Source organism: Trachypithecus francoisi, unplaced genomic scaffold, assembly GCF_009764315.1.
Source record: "Trachypithecus francoisi isolate TF-2019V2 unplaced genomic scaffold, Tfra_2.0 Lachesis_group3, whole genome shotgun sequence".
Lineage (NCBI taxonomy): Eukaryota > Metazoa > Chordata > Mammalia > Primates > Cercopithecidae > Trachypithecus > Trachypithecus francoisi.
In genome coordinates, this window is record NW_022681468.1 from 72384213 (window position 1) to 72408395 (window position 24183).

General features: G+C 38.9%; 1 protein-coding gene across 2 annotated transcripts in view; it reads right to left on the minus strand.

Moving 5' to 3' along the window:
* The window catches only part of NPAS3 (neuronal PAS domain protein 3), an 880768-nt gene that overhangs the window by 233103 nt on the left and 623482 nt on the right, over positions 1-24183 (minus strand). For both annotated transcript variants that reach the window (XM_033188307.1, XM_033188308.1), the window contains exon 4: positions 12780-12869. In XM_033188307.1, coding sequence (XP_033044198.1) covers positions 12780-12869 — 90 coding nt within the window. The remainder of the gene's footprint in view (positions 1-12779; positions 12870-24183) is intronic.

A 24183-nucleotide genomic window follows, 5' to 3' on the forward strand; every position in this document is an offset into this window, starting at 1 on the left:
TCTGACTAGTTCAGGGTAGCATCTGCTCAACTAAATTCCTTTGAAGGTTAAAAATAAAATAGCCTACTTCGCCAGGCTCCCCTCCCCCAGCCCTACCCCAGTGCTTACGAAAAAATGTCTAGCGTTGGATGAACTGCAGAGAGCACACATTTTAAAGAAGAAGGAATCTGAGAAATTGCCCTTTCGTTTCACGCTTAAGAGAAATGAAGATTCAGGCTGCTCCAAGGTCACTGGCCTGACTAGCAGCACAGGCAAGACCAGAACCAGGCCTCCTGGATCCCAGTCCAGAGCCCTTTCTCCTGCTTTTCCAAAGACTCCATGTCTAACAGACAAAAGGACCCAGCCAGAAACTGACAATAGGAAACACCACCAACGGAGTGTCTTAATTTTATAAACAGAATATATGAATGCTTGGATTTCATCTCCAGGAAACATTTGCTTTTTAGAAATACTCATACTTGGCACTCTCTCTCCTCAGTACTGCTGACAGTTGCAGTCAGTTATTACACTGTTGTGACTTGGAAGCTGATGCCCCCAAACAGCTCAAAATTAGTAACGTCATGATTCAGGATTGTCTGTTTTCCCTTCAGCTTGCTAATCTATGCTTCTTTTGTAATTATTTTAAAAGGCACTATCTGATTTCCTGAGCACCGCCCCAGGTGTTCTAAGTGATAATGAAAGGATAAACATATCATCCAGTGTCACAGAGCAGTTGTGACATTTTAGAAATATCTTCAGTTCAACTCTTCTAATTTCCATGTATGCTACAGCCAAGGTTGCAGGCCCGTGTTTTTACTAAAGAGCTGAATGAGTCCCAGTAATTGCATGATTTACTTGTCTGCTCAAGTGAAAAGGTTTTGAAATGTAGTGGAATGGCACGGTCCTTTCTTGGTCTTTGCAAACCCGGCAACGTCAATTTTAATTAATGAACCGGAAAAATTATGGGTTTTTTTAATTATTATTTCAGGGAATTGGTGCCTAGTCTCACCTCTTATTTTCCTTGAATTTGCATCTTCTGTCCTCAGGGATGTGTAGACTTTTGTAATTCACACAGATATGTAGACAGGACATCACAAGCATGCAAAACCACTGCTGCACAGCACTTTGAAGTGACCCTGGACAACTAGACTGAACAGTCGGATCATGTTTTCCTCTTCCAGACGACCAAGTTGCAAGCAACATTCCCATTGCACTTGGCAACCAAGGCTAAGGAGATCTGTGCTTACTAGGAGGGATCTTAAAAAGTTGTCTGCCAACAGAATCTCATTTTCCATCCTCATTTCTGATTGATCTTAAAATGGAATGTCTCTGAATACTTTAATTTTTGTGCCTCTCTCTCTTTCCTTCATTCCTTTCTGATTTTGTAGATTAGATAACAGACATTTAAAGCCCAAAAAAGGAACTCACCACTTAAAGGAACACAAATACCCCATCTGTATTGTAATACAAATAATCTCTTACTTAGTCATCTGGCAGGTTTTTAGCCTTAACGTTTCTTAAAGCAAGGCAAGTCTATACATTTTATGGTGAAGAGCCAGATCTTTACCATAGATAGAGCTAGCACTATCATTCACATTTTTTCTGGAAATATTTCTGCGTCTCCCCTATTTATAAGGACAAGAACATTTGGTACAAATGTTTTTTAAGTTCCTAATAAATACCAAGTTTAACAAGTAGGGACTTTAACCAGAAAGAATTATCGAAGAAAGCAGAGTAGGAACAAATACCTGAAGGTCAGAGCTACAGAATAAAACTCAGAGGTTCATGAAACCATCTCCTATCTGCATGTTCCTTAAAGCCTTAGCATATTCCTAGTGAAGAACCAATTTTTTATTGTTTCCACGGCAAAGCAGTGCTAAACAGGATTACCTGGAGTCCTAAAACAATGTTTCTACTGGAGACAGAAGGCCAAGAGGGAAGGGGTTTCTTAATATAAAGCTTGCTTCTCCAAAACCTAGATGAAAATCTAAACAGCGTCTGTAATTATTTACCTGATACCCAAATGCATATTACTGACATACTTCCTAGGTTCACCAAAACCCACACATGGCCCACAGGTATCTGTGTTACCTCTGCCAAGGGCCTTGAACTGCCCTGAAAACATCCAATCTAGGCCATATTTTTTCCTTCCCAGGGAAAACTTCTTTCTGCATACATTCTCTTGCTCTCAAAAAGTTTGCATAGTTATTGAAAGTAATAGATTTAATCTGCCAGCACATTAAAAATTAACAGATCAGAGAAAGTTTTTGTCTTATTATTGAATGTGGTAAATTTGCAGCTGTAGGAGCCTGAAAGGAGGAAGAGACACCCAAAGGAAAACCTGGTGTGCTGCTTTAGTGAATCATTTTGGAAATTATTTATATCTATAGATAAAAATGCAGTAGGTATGAAAACCATATCAGAAAGAAACCAATTGTATGCATTTATAAGCATATATAGGCATGTGAATAAACACATATTTACACGAAAATTCATCAAAAGATACTTTAAATAATTCAACTGCTATCAGTCTCTTTAACAATGATGATTTTAAGAAAAAGAGATTACATCTTTGGAGTGTCATTCCAAAGAAGGGAGTGAGGATGAAAGATAAAAAGCCATAGGGCATTTGTTGTCTAAAACTGACATCAATTTTCAGGTTACCAGCCTAGTTCTAGAACTTACACAAAAATCTAAAGTCAATTTCCTTATGATAGTCCTACTGAAATTATCACTGAAATTGTTGCCATGTTACTTCTGTCATGAAAACCATATCTTCTTATGTAAGAGCTAAAACCCAATATAGATTGAATGTGTGTGTGTAGAAATGAAATTTGGATTTCACATGAATTTAATGATTTTATGACCTCCTTTCCAGAAGGTCAAGCTATTTCTTATTCTTCATATGAGCAGTTTGCATTCACTCATCATTCTTATAGGGTCCAAGCTAACTGAGGAAGGATAGCCAGCTTAAGTGTAGAGGTATTATTTTGCATATATTGCCTATATAAGCACCACATTATGGACAGAAATTATCTTTACTTTCTAACTTTGCATAATAAAATAAGCCATTAAATTAATACCATATAGAAAATACTGCTTGTCAGGCAAAGAAATGTATATTGCTTTCCAGAAAACCAGGGACATTACATTGCCAATGCCTGCATGAATAATACATGGGTTAATTCAGAAAAACACCGTTTCATTATTTAAAAATGAATAAATTACGGACTTAGAATGATGACTAAATTTTCTTAATCTTACTTTTTGCTCAGTGCTCTACTTCAAAATGAATCTGAAAATACTGTTTAATCCACACAAATAAAATTAACTAGCTCCTTACAAAGTATTTTTTTTCTGACTTTAGATCTCAACTATAAAATGAAGAATACTCCATCTTCCTTTTTTTTTCTTGCTCACTTTAAGTCCAGAAATTAAGAAGCAATGTAGGTCTTCGATTCATACATTTGAAAATGGTAAGCTTATCTTGAATTATCCTGAGATTCTATGATTCAGTCTAACAAGAAAAGCTCCCTGTGCACAAACTTCCTGTGTTTTAGCCTCACTGTCTGGAAAAAATATGTTCAAAGGAATAAATAAGAATAACATGATTCTCACGTACAATGACGCACATTTCTTTCATTTTCTTTCACAGATAGTGGTCTACTCTGAAGACCTGTTAAAAATCAGTCCCATTTGGGCACTGATGAAAGCATGAGGGGAGAAAGAAACGCACCTGTAATAAGAAATTAATTTGGAGTTAAAATAAGTAAAACATCCCTATGCAGTACATTTAGGCTGAGCATAAAGTGACAGCCAGCAGATTATTCTACCGATTTCTAATGCTGGAAATTCGGATGGCATTTACTAGCATAACCTTTCAACTCTGAGCACATCAATAGAGGCCGACAGTGGCTTGAAATATGATTCCTTGCAGATAGCATATCCTCATTCATCTGACTGTGCTGCTCTGTGCTCCATTGCACAAACAGCGTCTCACCCACTTCTGAGAGGACACTAATAAAAAAGGCATCAATTTTCAGCTCTAGTACTACTGTGATCTCTTTATATGTTCGACATCCAACATTAAATTAAAATGCTGTTATAAATCCCACTTTCTGAATCTGGAATGAGTGTTGGGTTTTTGTCGCATGAGACTGCAGCAAATCTTGTCAAAAGCAAGGAAGCACGTCTTGTTCACTCAGAATTAATGTTGTGGATGAAAGAAGGAGGTAAAAGGGGTTGAATATGGTGAACTGAGGGTGTCAGAGGCAGTGGGGACTCGGGCTTCAGGGTGCCAAACCAGGCAGGGTGTTGCTGCTTTCAAGAAGTGGCTAATCAAGAATTGTAATTATCAACGACAAGCTGTGTGGCAGGAAGATTACTGATCAACAGACACACACATACACACGTTCATACATATCAACAGAAAAATTCTAGGCGTAAAAAAATTGTTGATTATTCCCCTGTGGAAGAAAAATACTTTCCAAACACCTATGGTCCTGAAGAAGCCCTGTGGATTCTATCAAATCTCTGCAAAGAGGCTGCCATTGGGATTCAAAGCCAAATAGCACAGGTGACGTGCTATCTGAGCCTTATGTCATTGTTACATAATTTTAAGGTTATAAGAGAAATACCTTAAATCATTGGATTGTAAGAGAATAATATTATTAGATACTGACATGTATGACTTAAGACAGTTTCAAAAGGGTTCTATGTAAAGATGACAGGGGAGAGAGGGAAAAAAAAAAAAAATCCTGCAAGTACAGAGAAGAAAGAAACTGTTTATCCTTTTCCATTCTGCTCAAGGTGGCAATGCATTATAAGAACATTAGGGATTTTTTCTACTCTTTCTGATAAAAAGATCCCTGCAAATACAGATGATCACCTAAGAACTATGAACTAAAAGGTATTAGGAGCTTCAACAAAGATACAGAGCACAGAGCTGTATTCTTCTGCCTGGCTCATTCATAATTATGGATGAAATAAAGAGGCATGTTTGCCTATTTGGAAGGGTGGGGTGGAAGGAAAAGGGGGAAGAACGAGCAGTTCAATATCTGGATCGAACAGAGGAACTTTTTCCCCCAAGGATCCTGCAGGGAGGAACCTTGACATGCACAAAGTCAGAACGTAGACAAAGTTGCCCTGGTGAGAACGATAAGGTCACCCGTGGGATTGCTGAGATTATCTCTGTCAAGCACTCGGACAGCATGCAGTCAAATGATGCATCATGCAGTCATTTTCGGGGGGGGAAATCAATTTCTTCACCAGGTCGCTATTTGCTTTTCAAAGTGCCCTTGTAGGCCTTCACCACCAAGCATTTATCAATTTAAATGTTGTAAATTGATAATGTGCCACTGTGCCTTGTACTGTTTCTGAATTATTTTGATACTTATATTTTCTCAATAGTCTCCAAACCCTCAGAGCTTCCACCTTCAAAAGGGCATTTTTCTTTGTTACACCCAGAAGTGATGAACTTTTTATGATTAGTGTACAGGAGAAAAATGTAGACTTGCTAGTTGGGGTGGGTGGGGGGCGGTCACAGCTGCAGAAAATTATATATTTTTCTTCTTTTTTAAAAATTAAGGTATGTGTACTTGAAATATTTTGAAAAGGGGGGCCATAAAGCAGTATTTGCATTCATTTATTAAAAGAACTCCAGTTACCCTAGCATTGAATAAATTTAGAACACCCACTGCAAAAATGCTAACACTTGGCTCCATCATTGTAATCCCTCTGCTGTGCTGAAATAATACCTTTTTTGTCTTTATATTCCAGCTCTCTAGGATGTGATGATGCCAAACAAGAGAATAACTTGTAAGGAAAGCTAATGTCTTCTTTTTTTTTAACCCCACTAAAGAAATATATATATATATCTTTTACAAGCAGGGAAGTAAGAGTGTTAGCTACATACTAACCTCAACTTGATTTGCATTGAAAAACACAGAATGGAAGAGTGAGGCTTGCACTTTGGAAAAGCAAAAGAAAGACATGGCAGTTGCAAAGCATCTTTAACCTCCAGTGATTTATTGGCCCTCGGCCAAGTTATCAGGGGAATCTAATTCTTCTTTATTATTCAAATAAACCACATTTGGCACCATGGTTCCCTTTCAGAATAGCTTCACAAATAGACTGAGCTCTGTCATTTATTTGACCTTGTACTTGTGTGCTGTAGCTGTAATTTTATTTGCCATTCTATATAACAAATGCAGAGAAATCTAAAATATGGAGATGAACAACAGGATAAGGAAAGGAGTTTATGGCAAATACATCTGCATGGCTTAAAAAAAATACCAAATTTAAAACAACCACTAACCCCCTTTCACCTTCACCTCTATTAACTCTTATTATAATCTGCAGCCACCCTGCCCTTTTCAGCAAGCTGCCTTGAATCAAGCCAATTTGTAACCTTGTCTGCAGCTACCTTCTGGCTGGCTTACAATTGCCAGGAAATACCTTATTTAAGGGTGAGGACTAGGTGAGAAAAAAGGGAAGTGACTCATTTTGTGCAGGAGGGGACTGGAGGCAGTGGGGGGTGATTAGAACACATTTCAAGAGAGGCTTTAGCTGGCACGTAGGGTATTTTCTAATGATATCACACCATACAAATGTGTACCTATCCTGGCTTGCTCTAGATCTCATTTTGTTGTAAACAGCACTCTACATTAACCTGAAAGCACTTTGCTGGGTGGGATAGGTGTGCATCAGAATTATCTTGTCTCACCTCACTTTCCAGAAAAAATGTTTTCAGAGGATGTGAGTCCAATTGTATTCTCTGGTTAACTGAGTCTCTCATGTCCTCTGCCTCTGGCAATGATAATGTAATTTCTCATGAGGATTTAGAAGAAAATGCAGGATGTGAGTATGGGTGAAGGAAAGCCGTTTTGAAACCATGTAAACCACCAAACTAGCCAATGCTATTGTGAGGCCTGGATGCGGGAACAGAACTTCGCTCTCCAAATGGTCTTCCGCACAGCTATGGCTGGCGTGGAATGGGCTTCTGCCTGTTGCGAGATTTGTAATTTGGGTCTTTGTGTTTGCTGTGTGGATCACGACAGCCTTGCTTTGAATATGGACTCCAGTGGAAGCAAATTGATGTCATAATCTACAGGTTAGCTCTACCAAAATTGTACGTGAGATTTTCAGATTTCAGTCCCAGGAAAACTTTGCTTTCCTTAAGAAACAATGGTTTTTCATTTTTGATGGTTGACTGGATTTCCCTTTTTGCTTTGGTTACCATGAAGCTGGTGGTTAAATCTGAAGCTTTAATAAAGACCATTTGTACTAAATGGTCTTTTTATAAGCCCCTTTTTTGTGTTTTCCTACTATGTGGTAATAGTTTACCTACTTTTGCTTATCTCCTTTTCCTTATTCCCTAGTTCTATTTTGACATTATTTTTATCATATGTGTTTATGTAAGCTATTTCAAATCCTTTGTGGAAAGAGGAGAGTATAAGCCAACAAATAAATATTTCTCTAAGCTTTAAATCCTATATCAACTAGAAATATTTTTTATTTATCATGTAAAGTCTCTTTTGGATTCTTTGGCGATTAAGCCCCTTACATTTTGGAAGAGATTTCATAAATGCTGGCTATATATCATTGCTACATTTTCATGGTCAGGGAACCCATTCTGTTTTCTTAATTCATTTTCACTTCTGCCTGTTCCATTATAGCTAGAAAGCAAAGCTGTCGTGAACAGCTCTGAATGCCATCACCAGGTATAAGAAGTTATTTAGTCTCTATGCAAGCCAAACTCAGCATCAGTATGTGGGAATCTTCTTTTAAGATAAGGCCTCTTGGTGAGCAACTGGGAATCATCTTTATACAGGAAAGCAAGTCAACAGTGGATACTTCTATAACCTGAAACCACTTCTTGGATGTTGTTAGGTTAAATATATACATCTCTCTCTCTCTCTCTCTCTCTCTCTCTCTCTCTCTGTGTGTGTGTGTGTGTGTGTACGTGTGTGTGTGTGTGTGTGTGTGTATCTGGCAAAGTCAAGAGGACTGTTGAGGAGGTTCAGAAATCACCATCATTCACTAATTCCCATAATTACAACAAGATGAGAATAAAGAGAATACCCGGCAAGCACATGCCCTGGACACCAGGAGCTGTCCCACCCAAGGGAGTGTCAAAGAGAAAATCTGCTCTGGCTGTCTCTATCCTCATGCTACACAACAGAGCTCAGTAGAAGGTTCCCTATCTTGTTTTTTTTTTTTTTTTTTTTTGAGACGGAGTCTCGCTCTGTCGCCCAGGCTGGAGTGCAGTGGCCGGATCTCAGCTCACTGCAAGCTCTGCCTCCCGGGTTTACGCCATTCTCCCGCCTCAGCCTCCCGAGTAGCTGGGACTACAGGCGCCTGCCACCTCGCCCGGCTAGTTTTTTTTTTTTTTGTATTTTTAGTAGAGACGGGGTTTCACCGTGTTAGCCAGGATGGTCTCGATCTCCTGACCTCGTGATCCACCCGTCTCGGCCTCCCAAGTGCTGGGATTACAGGCTTGAGCTACCGTGCCCGGCCCTATCTTGTTTTATTGTGAACTAAAAAAGAATTCTAATTCTTTCCTGAGCATAAGCTGTTTTAAAGCCACCACATTTATGTACACATTGAAAGAAAATAAAACTGAGGAAGGGATATCTTCAGAGTTAGAAATACAGACATAGCTATGCTCTGCAACAAACTGACATGCTCACAGTCCTCCTCAACAATTTCACTGGACAAGTCTTTGATGACAGAGTTACACACTGTCTTTAACAAAACTATTTGGAAAGGAAAGGAGGGACCATAACTTTATAGATTGCTTATCACTGTCTAGAATTTGATGGAATAACCACTTAGCCAAAGTTGTAGAACACAAGTAGAGCATTTGGTTTGCTTTTTAACAAGGGTGTGTGTGTGTGTGTGTGTGTGTATCTGGCAAAGTCAAGAGGACTGTTGAGGAGGTTCAGAAATCACCATCATTCACTAATTCCCATAATTACAACAAGATGAGAATAAAGAGAATACCCGGCAAGCACATGCCCTGGACACCAGGAGCTGTCCCACCCAAGGGAGTGTCAAAGAGAAAATCTGCTCTGGCTGTCTCTATCCTCATGCTACACAACAGAGCTCAGTAGAAGGTTCCCTATCTTGTTTTTTTTTTTTTTTTTTTTTGAGACGGAGTCTCGCTCTGTCGCCCAGGCTGGAGTGCAGTGGCCGGATCTCAGCTCACTGCAAGCTCTGCCTCCCGGGTTTACGCCATTCTCCCGCCTCAGCCTCCCGAGTAGCTGGGACTACAGGCGCCTGCCACCTCGCCCGGCTAGTTTTTTTTTTTTTTGTATTTTTAGTAGAGACGGGGTTTCACCGTGTTAGCCAGGATGGTCTCGATCTCCTGACCTCGTGATCCACCCGTCTCGGCCTCCCAAAGTGCTGGGATTACAGGCTTGAGCTACCGTGCCCGGCCCTATCTTGTTTTATTGTGAACTAAAAAAGAATTCTAATTCTTTCCTGAGCATAAGCTGTTTTAAAGCCACCACATTTATGTACACATTGAAAGAAAATAAAACTGAGGAAGGGATATCTTCAGAGTTAGAAATACAGACATAGCTATGCTCTGCAACAAACTGACATGCTCACAGTCCTCCTCAACAATTTCACTGGACAAGTCTTTGATGACAGAGTTACACACTGTCTTTAACAAAACTATTTGGAAAGGAAAGGAGGGACCATAACTTTATAGATTGCTTATCACTGTCTAGAATTTGATGGAATAACCACTTAGCCAAAGTTGTAGAACACAAGTAGAGCATTTGGTTTGCTTTTTAACAAGGGTGTGTGTGTGTGTGTGTGTGTGTGTGTGTGTGTGTCTGTGTGTGTGCTCATAAAAGAACAAATGCTTAATTGACTTAGAGTATATTTACTTTGTATATCACCCCACAACCCCTACAACTGAAAAAGGGCATTGAAGAAACTTGGAAAGAGTTGTGTCTTGGGGACTTCGATTTCTCTATTAGGACTCAGAAACTTAACTGGGTAGAAAACTCTTTTCCAGAGTTTTAGCATAGATATTTTTTTCCCTCATGCTTTGGGCATTTAAAAATATATCATACCATCCTGGCTAACACGGTGAAACCCCATCTCTACTAAAAAACGCAAAAAACTAGCTGGGTGAGGTGGCGGACGCCTGTAGTCCCAGCTACTCCAGCGGCTGAGGCAGGAGAATGGCGGGAACCAGGGAGGCAGAGCTTGCAGTGAGCTGAGTTCCGGCCACTGCACTCCAGCCTGGGCGACAGAGCAAGACTCTGCCTCAAAAAAAAATATATATATATATACACACACATATATATATATATATATATCATGTTCTTATCAGATTATTTTTATATTAATGCAGAACTATTCTTAAGCTTCAGTTTTGAACACTAAATACATAAACTGGTATATGCAAAAATCACTTTTAAGTACATAAATTAGTATATGCAAAAATAAATCACTTTCTACTAATTGACCCCTCATCAATTCAGTTGTGTAGTGCTGCCAAATGAAGGCCCATGTCTCCTATCTCATAGCCTCTACCTGCATATTTGACAGTTTCTGCCAACGCTGAACACATCCACCACAGGAGAAGGCAATGGCACATTTTGGCCAGGGTCCACCCCTGGATAAGTCAAGATGCTGACTACTGGTATGTGCTTTAAAATCCATTATATATAAAATCTGGGACTGCACAGAAATTGCCAGATACTGGACCATGTCTACATAGCTGCTTTATTTCACAGACACATCTATTATTTGTCTCAGATTTTACGTGATGATACAGTAGAAAAGCAGCTAAATAAAATACTTTTAAGGAGAAACCAGCATAGGGTTAAAGCCAAATTTTTCTTGAACAGATGATATTTCAGATGGCCGCACTATTCCAGATGCAACCATTTCCTTGAAAATCCAATCCATATATGTGCATATGCTGTGCTGGCAGGAGGACTGACTGAAATGGCCAAAACCCAAGAGCTAATATTCTTTTGGCCAGTATAATGCAATTATTATTTTCCTAGCTATCAGTCTAAGCATACAGAGCCATCTGTTATGCAAAGCAAACATACACATCTCAATTACAGAAAATGCAGTTGCCTTGACAGAATTTGGATTACACCACTAACCAGGGCTGTAAAATGTGTTTTGAGCTAGTATATAATGGATGCTTTTCAGGAGTTCCCTAATTAGCATTTACCTGCTTAAACTAATTATTCATCCTTCTTCTTTACTGGCTTATTAAACTTTGCTGGATACCCTGCATGAAACATGAATATGTGCATTGCAGAACAACAAACAGTGGTGTTTCCAGTTCTATATGGTAATAACAATATCGCAATATGGTGGCTCGCCAATTTCAAAATTGAAGATTCTCAATACTAGGTCCCAGACAGATTAAGACAAGGCTTAAGGTCTATTAAAGGCTATTACAAAACCAGATCTTTCAACAAGATACAAGAATACTAATACTAAGTTAACAAAAGCTCAGTTTCTATCATTTGGTTTGCTAAAGTCCACATAAAATAGAATTACTCTATACACTATAGCTGAGAGCTTGCATGTTCCTCAAAAAGCATTAACAGAACAGACCCTTGTTTGGATTCTCAACAGTAAATAATCAAATTTGGCAGTGGTTCTCCTCCTTCCCCAAGCCTCCTCACATGCCAAATCTCTCTCTCTATTATTTACCAATGTCTTTCTTGATTTAGCTATTACCCAGCAAACTCACTAAGAGCCAAAAGGATCCAGACTTGCTGGATGCCTCCTTAGAGCTGTGCCAACTTTCAGAAGCAAGGAGTCTGGGGTGGGTCCTGCTTTAAAGGAGAGAGACAAATCTTATCTCTATCTCTAGCTTCAAGGGGCAACTGAATGAGCGGTAGATTATCCAACTTGGCAGATCATCACACACACACACAAAATCCCTCCCACTGAGGCAGTGTTTTCCTCATGCCAAACCACCAGATGAAAGGGGTCAAACTCAGCCAATCACCTGTATGGGCGCAAATACCCAGATGTTCAGCCTTTTTATGGAGAAAACATCTGGATAATTAGCTGAATTGCAAACCTTGCTTCAGGATATTTTGGCATTCACTAGATGCAGCCCATGTCTTGGAATTCACTGGAACTTAAATTTTTGTGTTCCAGGGGAATTTCGAGAAGTAACATCCAAGATTTTTGTCCCTGGCCCGTCAGCCTCCATTTTCTTTTCTTCTACACCCTCCGAAAAACACATGTGAGTAATTAAATGGCAAATAATGAAAAGCTATCTTATTTTATGAAATCACCTTTCAGCATTTGGAAGCATTTGCAAAGGCAGCAAAATATATCCTTGCTGGAACCCTCCCTGCAACACATTTTAATGGTCTCTTTCAGTATTTCTTGACTCCAAATGACTCCTGCCATGTGTCAGCTCCCAGGATAATGCCGGGTACTCCATAAACATCCAGTAATAGGACACAAGGGAAGCACTATTAGTGTGTCCCTCTCCTACCGGGCACAGAGGTTTCAAAGTTCAAAACAACCAAGGGAAGAAACTTCATTTGTTCTCAATAAATTAATAATGATCCTTGGGGGGTGGGGAGGGGAACTAAAGTTTTTGAGCACAAGTTTATTCTGAATGTTCAACACTGACACACAGGTTTCTCACTGACTCTGAGAGAACAGTCAGGTAAAGCCATTAAATAATAAATTTGATAATTCATGCTAAACAGAATACTCCTTGAAGAAGGAAACACATGAGGCTGAAGAAGGCTTCATAATTGCTGCCAAGAATCTAAAATTGTTTTACTTACTTGTGAGAGGCCTAGGTAGATGGAGACTGTTTCGGAAATGTACAAAAATTTTCCTTCTTGATTTAGTGCAAATACAAAGCCATCCAGGGACTGCAGGGAAAAAAATATAAATAGATTAATAAATATAAAGGATGCAGATTTAATTAGTAAGGCCGCTGAGAAAAAACAATACATTGAATTTTTTTTTTAAGAGTCTTGCTTTGTCTCCCAGGCTGGAGTGCAGTGGCATGATCTCAGCTCACTGCAACCTCTACCTCCTGGGTTCAAACAATTCTCCTGCCTTAGCCTCCCGAGTAGCTGGGACTACAGGCACGTGCCACCATGCCCAGCTAATTTTTGGATTTTTAGTAGAGACAGGGTTTCACCATGTTGGCCAGGCTGGTATCGAACTCCTGACCTCAGGTGATCCGCCCCTGCCTCGGCCTCCCAAAAGTGCTGGGCTTACAGGCACGAGCCACTGCGCCCGGCCACGCTGAATTTAAGACCATTTTTTCCTCCGTGTTTAATGAAAGTCCTAAGATCTTTTAGTATTGCATTATACATGAATAAATTAAATGTCTGAATTAAGACTGAAAGCTTTCTCTTACTTTAGAGACTTATGTCTCTGTCATTTTGATCAAGATACATTACATTCATGTACAAAATAAGGTCATGCTGATTTTATGAGATGTTGCCTTTATTTTTCTTTTTTGGATTCAGTGGTTACTGAGATTAAATCAGCAAGATTCTCCATTAAATAGTTGAACAGGAATAAAGATCGTAATGAAATGAAAGAAAAAAAGGCTTCCTATATCAAGAGCAAGTAAAATCACTACTTGCACTACTCTGAACATCAACAATTTGCTAATTAATAAGGAATGATGCCTTCTTTAATCCTAGTGCCCACTGTGTTAGAACAATAGGAAATGTCAATACATTAAGGGATAATGTTTATAGGCTGCAATCTGACAAACTGTAATCTTGTTTTGCAAAACTCTCTATTAAAGTTTTATAGCGACAGTTCTAGTTTCTATCACAACTCCTGAAATGGAACAAAAGAAGAAAGAAAGAAAGAATAAAGAAAGAAAAAGGATGCCACACATCATCTGTAACTCCTAAAACCTCAGTCTACTTTCCCAATGGAGGGTTGTATTTTCAGTTTGATGAATGGTGTAAATCATCATGAACTCCACCTGCAATACAGCATTCAAACTGAGGTTAAATTTGTTTCAAATTCTTGCAATCCAGTGCATCCTACACCCTCTGTCATCCTCACATCTTTTGTTTTGCTTTATATTTATTTTTAACAAGGTAGATTGCACAAGTGCTGCTTGTACAAGAAAAAGTTTTTAAATGTGTGTGGTGTTAAAAAAAGGCTGTGAATTTGCAAATACAGGAAACCCATGCTAGGAACACGGTATGTGAAAACACTAAATTAATGACAAAATTTGTCAAATACAGAAAGGTGGAAGAAGTGTGTAAATTTAGTTAGAAATATGTGCCTTCTCAAATCCTTGCAATAATTTCAGTCTCCTAAAATACTGAATTTTGGGGACACTATATATTATATATATTCTTATATATGTATGTGTCTATATATATGCATGCATACAGATACACACACACATATATATGTGTGTATGTATATATAAAATTTGGATTTTCTGCCAGATACAGTGGCTCATGCCTGTAATCCTAGCACTTTGGGAAGCCGAGGTGGGCACATCACTTGAGACCAGGAGTTCAACACCAGCCTGGACAACATGGTGGAAACCCCATCTCTACTAAAAATACAAAAGTAGCTGGGTGTGGTGGCACACCTGTAATCCCAGCTACTTGGAAGGATGAGGCACAAGAATCACTTGAACCCAGGAGGAGGAGGTTGCAGTGAGCCAAGATCACGCTACTGTACTCTAGACTGGACAACAGAGCAAGACTCTGTCTCAAAAAAAAAAAAAAAAAAAAAGTAGATTTTCCCGTTTCCTGACATGTTTTCACTGCCCCACCAGTCAGAAACTGTGGATGACACCCAACCCCCTCCTCTGATTTCTTGGGTTCTGAAAACAATTCAAAAGTCACATTATATTGTTCCACTAAAGAGCAAATTACATGATAGATGAGCTTTTAGCTACAATAATACAACAATGCCAGCTTACATTTATTAAGCATTCTGTGCGAAGCAGTTTGCACATATTGTCTCTTTTAATTTTCACAAGTACTATATGAAGTTATTGTATTATTATCTACTTTTTATATACAGGGAAATTCAGGATTAGTGAAGTTAGGCAACAAGCCTATTCCTAGTTTGGAGTTTAGAGTTGAACTTTGGCAGTGGGACTTAATAACTAACTATCCTACCTTCCAATAAAAATAAAGATTCTCTAATTGACATGTGTGAATTAATGTAAAGGTGAATATTCACAGCATTTCTGAAATTAAAATATTTACCCTAAGAGGCAGCCTATGACATCTTCAACATCATCCCTTGTTTTTGAACAATTTGTGTTCAAACGATAGAATCCTCCCATTGTGGGTACAAGACAGAGGGGAAGTAGGATGGCAAGAGATTACTTAAGTTATTTCCATAGGAGGTTTCCTGGCCACCTTTGCTGCGAAATATTTCCCCAGAACCAGCTTTTGGGAATAAAATACTGTACTGTCTCAGGGAACCGGGCTCCTTACCTTTCACAAAACTGCAAACCCTCTGGACCCTTTTCTGATAGAGCCTTTCAAGCACAGGATGTAGTATAGCAGAACCTCACTTTTGAACCAGTGCAAAGGGAGAGATATTTCCTTCCTACAAGTTTGGGAAGGATCTAATTTCAACATATCTTTACCTCCAACGAGATGTCTCCTGAGAATGACTCATGAGAATTAGGACCCTCCCCTTTGTGACTATTCCCTTGGCGTTTATAAAAGGGCTTGTTAGGTTTTCGTTTTGACCTGATAGCCATGGCTTGGTACACAATCACAGAGAACTGTGTAAGTCATCTTCTCAAATTTTAGTATGTCATTGTCAATTAGAGCAACAACACAAAGAGAGATCACAGGAGAACTTCTAAGGACACAAGGGACAGTTGGAAGCCTGGCTGGATGCAGAAGGACAGACTGATGAAGCTGGTGTGGGGATAATCTCCTATAGTTCTAAACCTTCATTTTACAGGGGAGGAAACTGAGGCACAGAGAGGCTAAGTGGCTGGACAAGCTCAGATGGCCAGTTGGTGGCAGAGGCAGGATTAAATCTTCTTCACTCCCATAAAATTATTAAAACATTTATGGCATTGTATGCTTCTGGTTGGCTTATTCAGCTCTCAACTAGAGAAATTCTGAATCACTGAATTTATCAACAGTGAGGCGATGCCTTATGTATCTTCCTCTAGCTGGCACCTAACAACCACTCAATCAGGATTTATGAAATCCAGTTCTACCTCCATGCTCAGTGCTCCCTTTTCCTTATATCACAAATACCATAATGACTACTAAGGATGGAAATTATTTTCTTGAGGAATCCAGTTTATGGACTTAGATTATTTACAGATTCAGATTCCACAGATTTCTACTATGGTCTGGGATACCTCCTGATATTTAGAATAGAATGGATTATTTTATGTCCTTCAAAGCACCCAGTGCTATTTCTGAATAGATGTGTCATTTGCTATCTACGCATATCCTTTACTTCCTCACTAAAAGGGATTGTGATTCTTAACATGAGGTTCAGATTTCATGTACTTACTAAAATATTTGAGGAGGTTTGGGCACCATAGCAGGGTAAAAGAGTATCTGGAGGCAAAACATCTGATGCTATTAAGCAGTGGCGATCTAAGAACTGGCCAGTTTTGTTTGGCAAAAACAGAGGCTTCAACACATGTTCCAATTTCCTGGTGAGATTAAAATGAGTCTATGTCTACATGACACAAAGACATCCAGTCAATTCAATTAAAAATAACGGCCAATTTGGTAGGGGGAAAAAACAACTAGTTAAATTAGTTGTTAGTCATCACAGAAGTAAAACACACACACACCCCAAAAATACGGTTAATTCACCATATTTTTCACTTTTATGGTTATCATTTTGGTCAATTATACCTACAGTCTGAGATCAATGTCCATATCTCAGATTTGATTACCTTTCAAATAAAAAATGGGATATGAAGTCTGGTCTAAAGTGGACTGCCAAGGTCACTTTTCACATAGCCACTACCTTCTGATTCAGGATTGCCTCTGTCTATAGTTAGCTGTATGTTGCCACTTAGAAAAGTTTGAAGGGTAGCATCATTGTTGGTTTAAATTGGGTGTTATCAATTTAAAAAGGTGGGAGGAGGAAGAAAACATTCAGTCAGTCAGTCTTGGAAACCAAGTGTGATTAATCTGAAAGTTCTGTGGAATTTTTTTTTAAATTTTGAATCAAGAAAGCTATTATATACTGCACTGTTCAATCACTGCAGGCTACTTTTAAACTTTTTTTTAAACTGCCCACTGTTTTCAACAGGCGCCAATTAAGATTCTGGGGTCAAAGGGTTAATTACATCTTCTTACTCACTATGTAGAATTTTCTGATTATTAACTAAGGTTGGATTAAGATGAAAAAGAACCTACATAAATGTTAATGCTAGTCCCTCCTCAAGAAGATTTATTATAAAGCCATGCTGAAATCTATCTGCTTTCCTCAAAGCAGATGGAGAACAAAATCTTAGAAGAAACAGTAAAACAGACATTTTAAAGACATGCAAGTATCTGATTTATCAAGACAGTTTTCTTATTACTGAAAACAGTTCTTAGCCATCCAGACAGGGCTGATCGGAGATTTCCTTTGTTACATCCCAGTAAGTCTATGAGGTACACATGCAAGAAGTGAGGCTTGGATACAGAAATCAGGAGTTACAGCATCTCTGAATAATAATGCCTGTAATTATCATTTATATCCCCTGATATCAGTGTAACATATAAAGTGTAAGGCATAGTTTCTTAACCCCAAAAGCTGAATGCTTCTAACAGTACTTGTCAAATGATGAGGGTATTTCCTTGCAGGGTATGCAACTAACCACAGGTTCATGATCGAAGGTGTACTAATGTTTAATGCATTGTGCTAAATGGATTTATATTTGTCAAAGGAGTTTTGCCTCTGCTTTCCTTTTTGTGCATATTACTCTGCAGCCAAATTTCACAGAGTGACATCTTACCATGGTGCTCCTATAGGGACAAGTTTTGAGTATATAAGCACTCTGAAATTAGTAGTTCTTTCTTTGACATTCCAGTACAGAAGGGGGAAAAATCACCCCAAACTCTTTTCCTATGACTTAACTCCAGTTAGAGAGAAGAATTACCAGTAGGCTAGGTTATTTTAATGACAGATTATTTTAAACTAAGCCTTCACCATCTGTTCCACCCCCTAATTATGAATGCAAAAAGAACATATTTCACAATTACATCAGTAAAAAAGTAAGATATACATGATTTAAATGCATGCATGTGCTCCTTGTCCAATGTGCCATGCATCTGTGATGTCCTCTCAATTCAGGCTCAGACTGCAGAGAAAATGTCCATACGTGATAGAGTATAATCTCTGACATATTCAACTTTCCCTTCAAACTCAGAGTTCTTCACTGTTGTGACATAACTCTGTTAGGACAACAGCAGAGCCTGAATTCAAGCACAATGCTTATCAGACATTAGAAGTGAGCAATTTATAGCTGCTAAGACAGCTTTGCTGTTAATAAGGAGAGGTTCTGCGAGAAAACTGCCTCCATTCCCTAGGCAATGGGCTAGCCTTGCGAAGAAGTGGGTCTGCCCTTGAACGATATGAGAAACCTGGCTGGAGAGTGAGGACAGGACTCCATTGCCTATCTTTCCACTCTGTTTTGGCAGCAGTTAAAAGAGTTAGAAAGAAAAAAAAATATTTCTTAAATTTTTTGGCCTTTAGATACAATCACACTTTGATAGAGCTCATTCAAATGCCATATTGCCCTCCGAATGCACTCAGGAAGTGATGCTATACTGCTCAGGCACACACATGTGGACTCCCAGAGACTTCAAGGAGAACCTGGCTGGTGCCCAAAGTGCCCACATGTATCTGTTTATGGGGGAGAAAAAGATTCACAAATTGTGTCTTTGCAATCTGACTTTTAACAATCCAGCACTGTGAAGGAACAAAAGCCTTATTTTCAGAAATAAGAATTTAAGTCAAGTATATTTTCTCAAAGTGGATAAAAGCACACACATCAAAGGTTTAGACTTTTATTTAACCCTTAAGAATCTCCAAGAGCTTTCTATTCCTTCCTTTGCCTTCCAATGAGTCAACTGCACAAAGGATAGCATAGGTTCATACGGTCAGGTACTAAAAGCCACATGTTTCCCAATCACAACACCAAATTAGATTAGTTAAATTTGACTATTTTTCTACTAAATAATAAATCCAGAACAGCAAACTGTGATGCCTCAAAACACCTTTCATAAGGGTTTCCTACAATATGTAAGTTGAAACATCTTAGGTGAGAAAACAGTTAAGAGCCATAGATGGCCTCTCTTCAGTCCTTAAAAGAGAGGCAGCAGAATAAAGAGGCAGCAGAATAAAAGGAGAGACACTGAGCTAGCAAAATCTTAAAACATGAGAGAACAAAGACACCCATTTTCTGAGCAAGATGAGGTTTTTGCTTCTGCTCCTTAAAATTCCATTTTGGGGAGCTGTGTATCAAAGTGCTGACCTTTTTTCTCTAGGATGCTAGTTTAGGCTTTACTTCCAGCCTTGAGGGATGCAGATTTATGAATCTGAACATCCAGCCAAATGGACAATAGGCTCTGGTCAAAAGACAGTGTGGCATTTGGTGGACTCACACTGGCCTCTGAGCCACAGGGGCTACTCCATATTATCTCTGGTTTGTCCTAGAGGAACCGGGGCTCCACTTGGGGCATAGGTGAGCACATGCTCCTTTTGCCTCAAGGAGAGGATTCCCAATAGTTATTCTAAAGCACAAATATTAATTGCAATGCTACATCTGCTTTACATACATGTGGTATATTAAATTGCTGAATGGTAGACTTCCAAATCTAAGGGCTCATTCCTTATTGTGCTTCTCTCTCATTGAATTCAGAGTTCTTTTTCAAGGTAGAGGAGGAATCCCCACCTTGGCAGAAAGTAATATAAACAATACATTGCACTGGTCCTGAATGGCCTAAAAATGTCACTGCTTTGCTTTGGCTAGAAATAAGCTGTTCACTCACACGCGGGTACCAGGTGTCTCTCAAGTTGTTGACCTTAAAAAAAAAAAACAACTGAAAGAAAAGAATGACAACTGTTTACCTTACATCCTGTCGAATATAGACTACTGGAAAGTAGGAAGTGGTCTTCGTTATATATATATATAAAATATATGAATCAAATATGCTGTTACACATATCATATATAATACATATTGCATGTATTGTTATAGGATGTCATAAACAATGCTCCGTTCACTCAGTATTCACCAGGAAAAAGAAAAGGGAGCAAATATTTGTTAGTCACATTACATAGGTCACATGTGAGCTAGATATTATTTAATCCTACTTTGCAGATGAGGAAACTGAGGTTCAGAGAATTTAAACCCATTGCTCAATGTCACATAACTAACATGTGGTAGAGCTGAGAACAAAGGATCCTTTGACTGCTTTTCCTCCCACTGCTGAGACTACCTGCTGGGTATTTTAGTTGTTTCACACCTTGATATAGCTGTGCGGAATCCTTGCCTCTTCCAGCATTTCTTTCCACACAAGTGAGTCTCACGCTCTTTCTGTTTAGAAAACTCCTGTTGACTGCAACAGAAAGCACCTGTTGAGCTCTTATGCATCAAGCCCATGACAGCCTGGGGTTCACAAAGGGGACTGAGACAAGGTTCCCAATAACAAGCTGCTTTCTTAAAGAAGACTCATCTGTGGGATCCAAGACTAAGAAAACGAATAAAGTTGAAAATTAACTTTATAAAACAGAAAGCCCCAAGGCAAAGGCAGTTTCCAATTTAGGATACACTGAATACACAGTGGGGACCCCTGAATGACCCAGCTCCAGACCTCCTCTAGGTTGGTATTGTTTTTGGGAAAGGCATGGAGTGCTAGATTTGGAAAACATGCAATCAAAAGACCACCAGACTTGGAAGAAATTCCCATATGTTGGAAGAAGATCCTAGAGCCCAGCAGTGGACAGGGGACCCCATAGGTAATAAATAATCCCTAGTAGAACCACATCTCCAAATAGGCAGCCGGTATGTAAGACTAGACCACACCACATACAGGCTGGCAAGAACAATGACCCCATTTCCTGTCCCAGAGTTTTTCATTCAGATTTATATGTTTGTATTTTCCCCCTTCTCTGGTAGTATATACATACCATTTTATATAGAAGTCAATGTGAAAATAAGATAGACTACAGACATTTATTTTATAGTCATATTTACCTGAAAGTACAGCCTCGCTTACCTGAAAACACACCCCCAACGTTGGCAGGGAAACCCATAGCGCTTCTGTTATGGCTAAGTATGATATGAACCTGACTGTTTACTGGGCAGTGGGTCACTTTCAAAAACAGGCTCTTAAGAAAAAAATAATAAATGCTTTGTACAGGTATTCCTTTAGGTAAGGAGGCTTGTGTTGGGAGTAGTAACAATGATTAAAGAATCCCTTAATGAAGTTAGCATATTAAAAGACCATTTAGAGACCTCAGACACTAATCTGGTGCATTCATCATGTGTTTTATTTCTAGGAACGTTTTATTTGTATCTTTAGAGAAAAGGCATAAAAAAACATTTGTACTCAAAGGAACTTGATGGTTACAAATGTAGTTCAGAAATTCTGGTTGGGGATAATTCATGGGCCATGAAACCCTTCTATGTTAATTTCAGGAATCATTGTAACTAGGTTCTTTGCTCTTTATTTTATATATCATTCATATAATTAACAATTAATTTTTAGTAGAACCACATACAGCTATAAATATGATCGGCTGATAATAGAAATTAGTATTTAGTTCCTGGAGTCAACAATGCTCAGAATTGTTTTTAATATTTTTTGTAAGTAACTGCATCTCTTCTGGGTCCTTCACTTTACAATACTGAAATCTTTATATTGGTTTTCTGTGAATTCCAGATGCTTAGAGGCTATGTTGCTCCACTGCCTTAGCTCCAGAATTTAGCTCCATATGAAACAGAGATACATATTTATAGGGAAATTAATTATTCTGATGGAACTGAGACCTGGTCCTGAATGATCTGTGGATAAACAACTTGGTTTACCACTTGCTATGGCTCTCGGCTGCTTTGCTAACCTTTCATTTCACAGTTGGCTGCTGAGTGTAGGTGAGGACCAGCAAATGCTGCCTGTCCACAGAGTTCTCATCCTATTCAAGGCTCCAAGGAAATGGAAATGCTTCTGCTTTTATCCCCATGTGCCAGACTATGTAACACATGTGAAGTAAAAAAGATTATAGATTGTTATGGTTTGCTAACATACTTGCATATATCCAGAACATAACAACTGATAGCATAAGAAATCTTCATCAGTGATGCTCTAGATGGCATCCTTCAAAGTAGAGCAATTCAGCTTGTGAAATTTGCTAGGACCAAATTTGTTAGGTGTACATTAAATGACAGTCTTAATTTATACAATTAAAAGCAGCAATGCTTACTAGGGAGACTGAGGCAGGAGAATCATGTGAGCCCAGGAGTTTGAGGCCAGCTTGAACAACATAGTAAGACCTCATCTCAAACAAAACAAAACAAACCCCAAATAACAAAACAAAACAACAGTGGTGCTTAGCTGTATCGATCCTGGCTTCTCCTCTGTGGTCTACTTCAGGAACACAATGAAAGGACTGAGCTGAGATATGGGGATTTTGGTGTTGGTAATTTTGTGGAATGATTTGGTAAAGAAGAAAATCAAATTCTGGCATTTTCCACTGGCTTCCTAAACTGAATCTTTTGTTGTTTGTTTTTCAAACAGTGAAAAGTGAAACTGGAATTTTCTTCCTCTGATTCTACTTCAATGGCTATTCTGACTGGAAACAAATTCAGTGCTATCACTGAAGAGGGACTGGCCATTCATTACTTGAATTTGCAAGATCAAAAGGTGATTTCACCAAAATCTCAATGAGCTTGAACAGGAATCATGGGAATGAAGTTGTCTATAAAGAAGGTGAGTAGAACTAACTGAAATACGAAAATAGTGTCTAAAGTGACTGCCTTGGAGGTAAACACAGATATGTTAAGGTGATTTGAAGAAGGCAAAGAATGTAACTAAACCACGGAAACCACTGCGCTCACCATCTCTGTGCCTTTCTGACCTACCATATCAGACAGCAAAAGATAATAGATTCACATAGCTTCTGTCTTAGTCATCTGACTGATATATCAAATAATCACTGTGACTGTTTTTTTCTTTAAAATTGGTGCTCAGCCTGTAATCCTAGCACATTAGAAGGCTGAGGTAGGTGAACCGTTTGAGCTCAGGAGTTTGAGACCAGCCTGGCAACATGATGAAGCTCTGTCTCTACCAAAAATACAAAAAAATGTAGCTGGCTCTGGTCCCACACACCTGTGGTCCCAGCTACTCAGGAGACTGAGGTGGGAGGATCACTTGAACCTGGAAGGCAGAGTTTGCAGTGAGCCGAGATTGTGCCACTGCACTCCAACCTGGGTGATAGAGTGAGACTCCGTCTCAAAAATAAAATAAAATAGGTGCACAAATTTGTTTAAAAAATATTTGAAAAGGTGTACTTCAGTATTGTCTTGAAGTGAAAGATTTTATGCAAGTAATAGATTGTGGGTAGCAAAAAGCAAATTATATCTAGTACATGAATTGTCACTGGATGGTCATTTTTTTCAGACACGATTTGTTCTATATGAGATGCCTGGGCATTTGGTTATAAATAAATATAAACATGTTCACAAATGCTCCTGTAATTACTAACTGGGGATGAATCATTTGTTGGAGCTAATAATGCTACCATATACATGTCCCAGGGCAGAAGAAAGTGTCAATAGCTTTTGTCCAGATATAGCCTTTCCTTCCCCTCAGTTCTGGAGTGCTGTCAGCACATGTGATCTCTCCCTTTCTTGGGTTCTTTAGGTGAAGTCAGAGGTCAGTAGCTGGTATCTCAGCCAAAGAAGAGCAGACTTTGTTATTCTGCTTTTTCCTAAGCAGCACAGTGTTAGCCTGCTGGGAAGGTATAACTTAGTGTGCATTTTGAATTGGGCTATTTGGAATAGGTTACCACAGAACATCTTATATCTACTTTTGTTAGAGTCCTTATCACCTAACACACCTGAGTAATCGCTGGGGAAACTGCTTTCAGTGAATTAGGACAACGTAGTTTACTGAAGTTGCATAACAGTCATAGCATTACACACCCTACCAGGGATTTGCTGTGCCAATAATCTAGGTTATGCATGATCTATTCAAA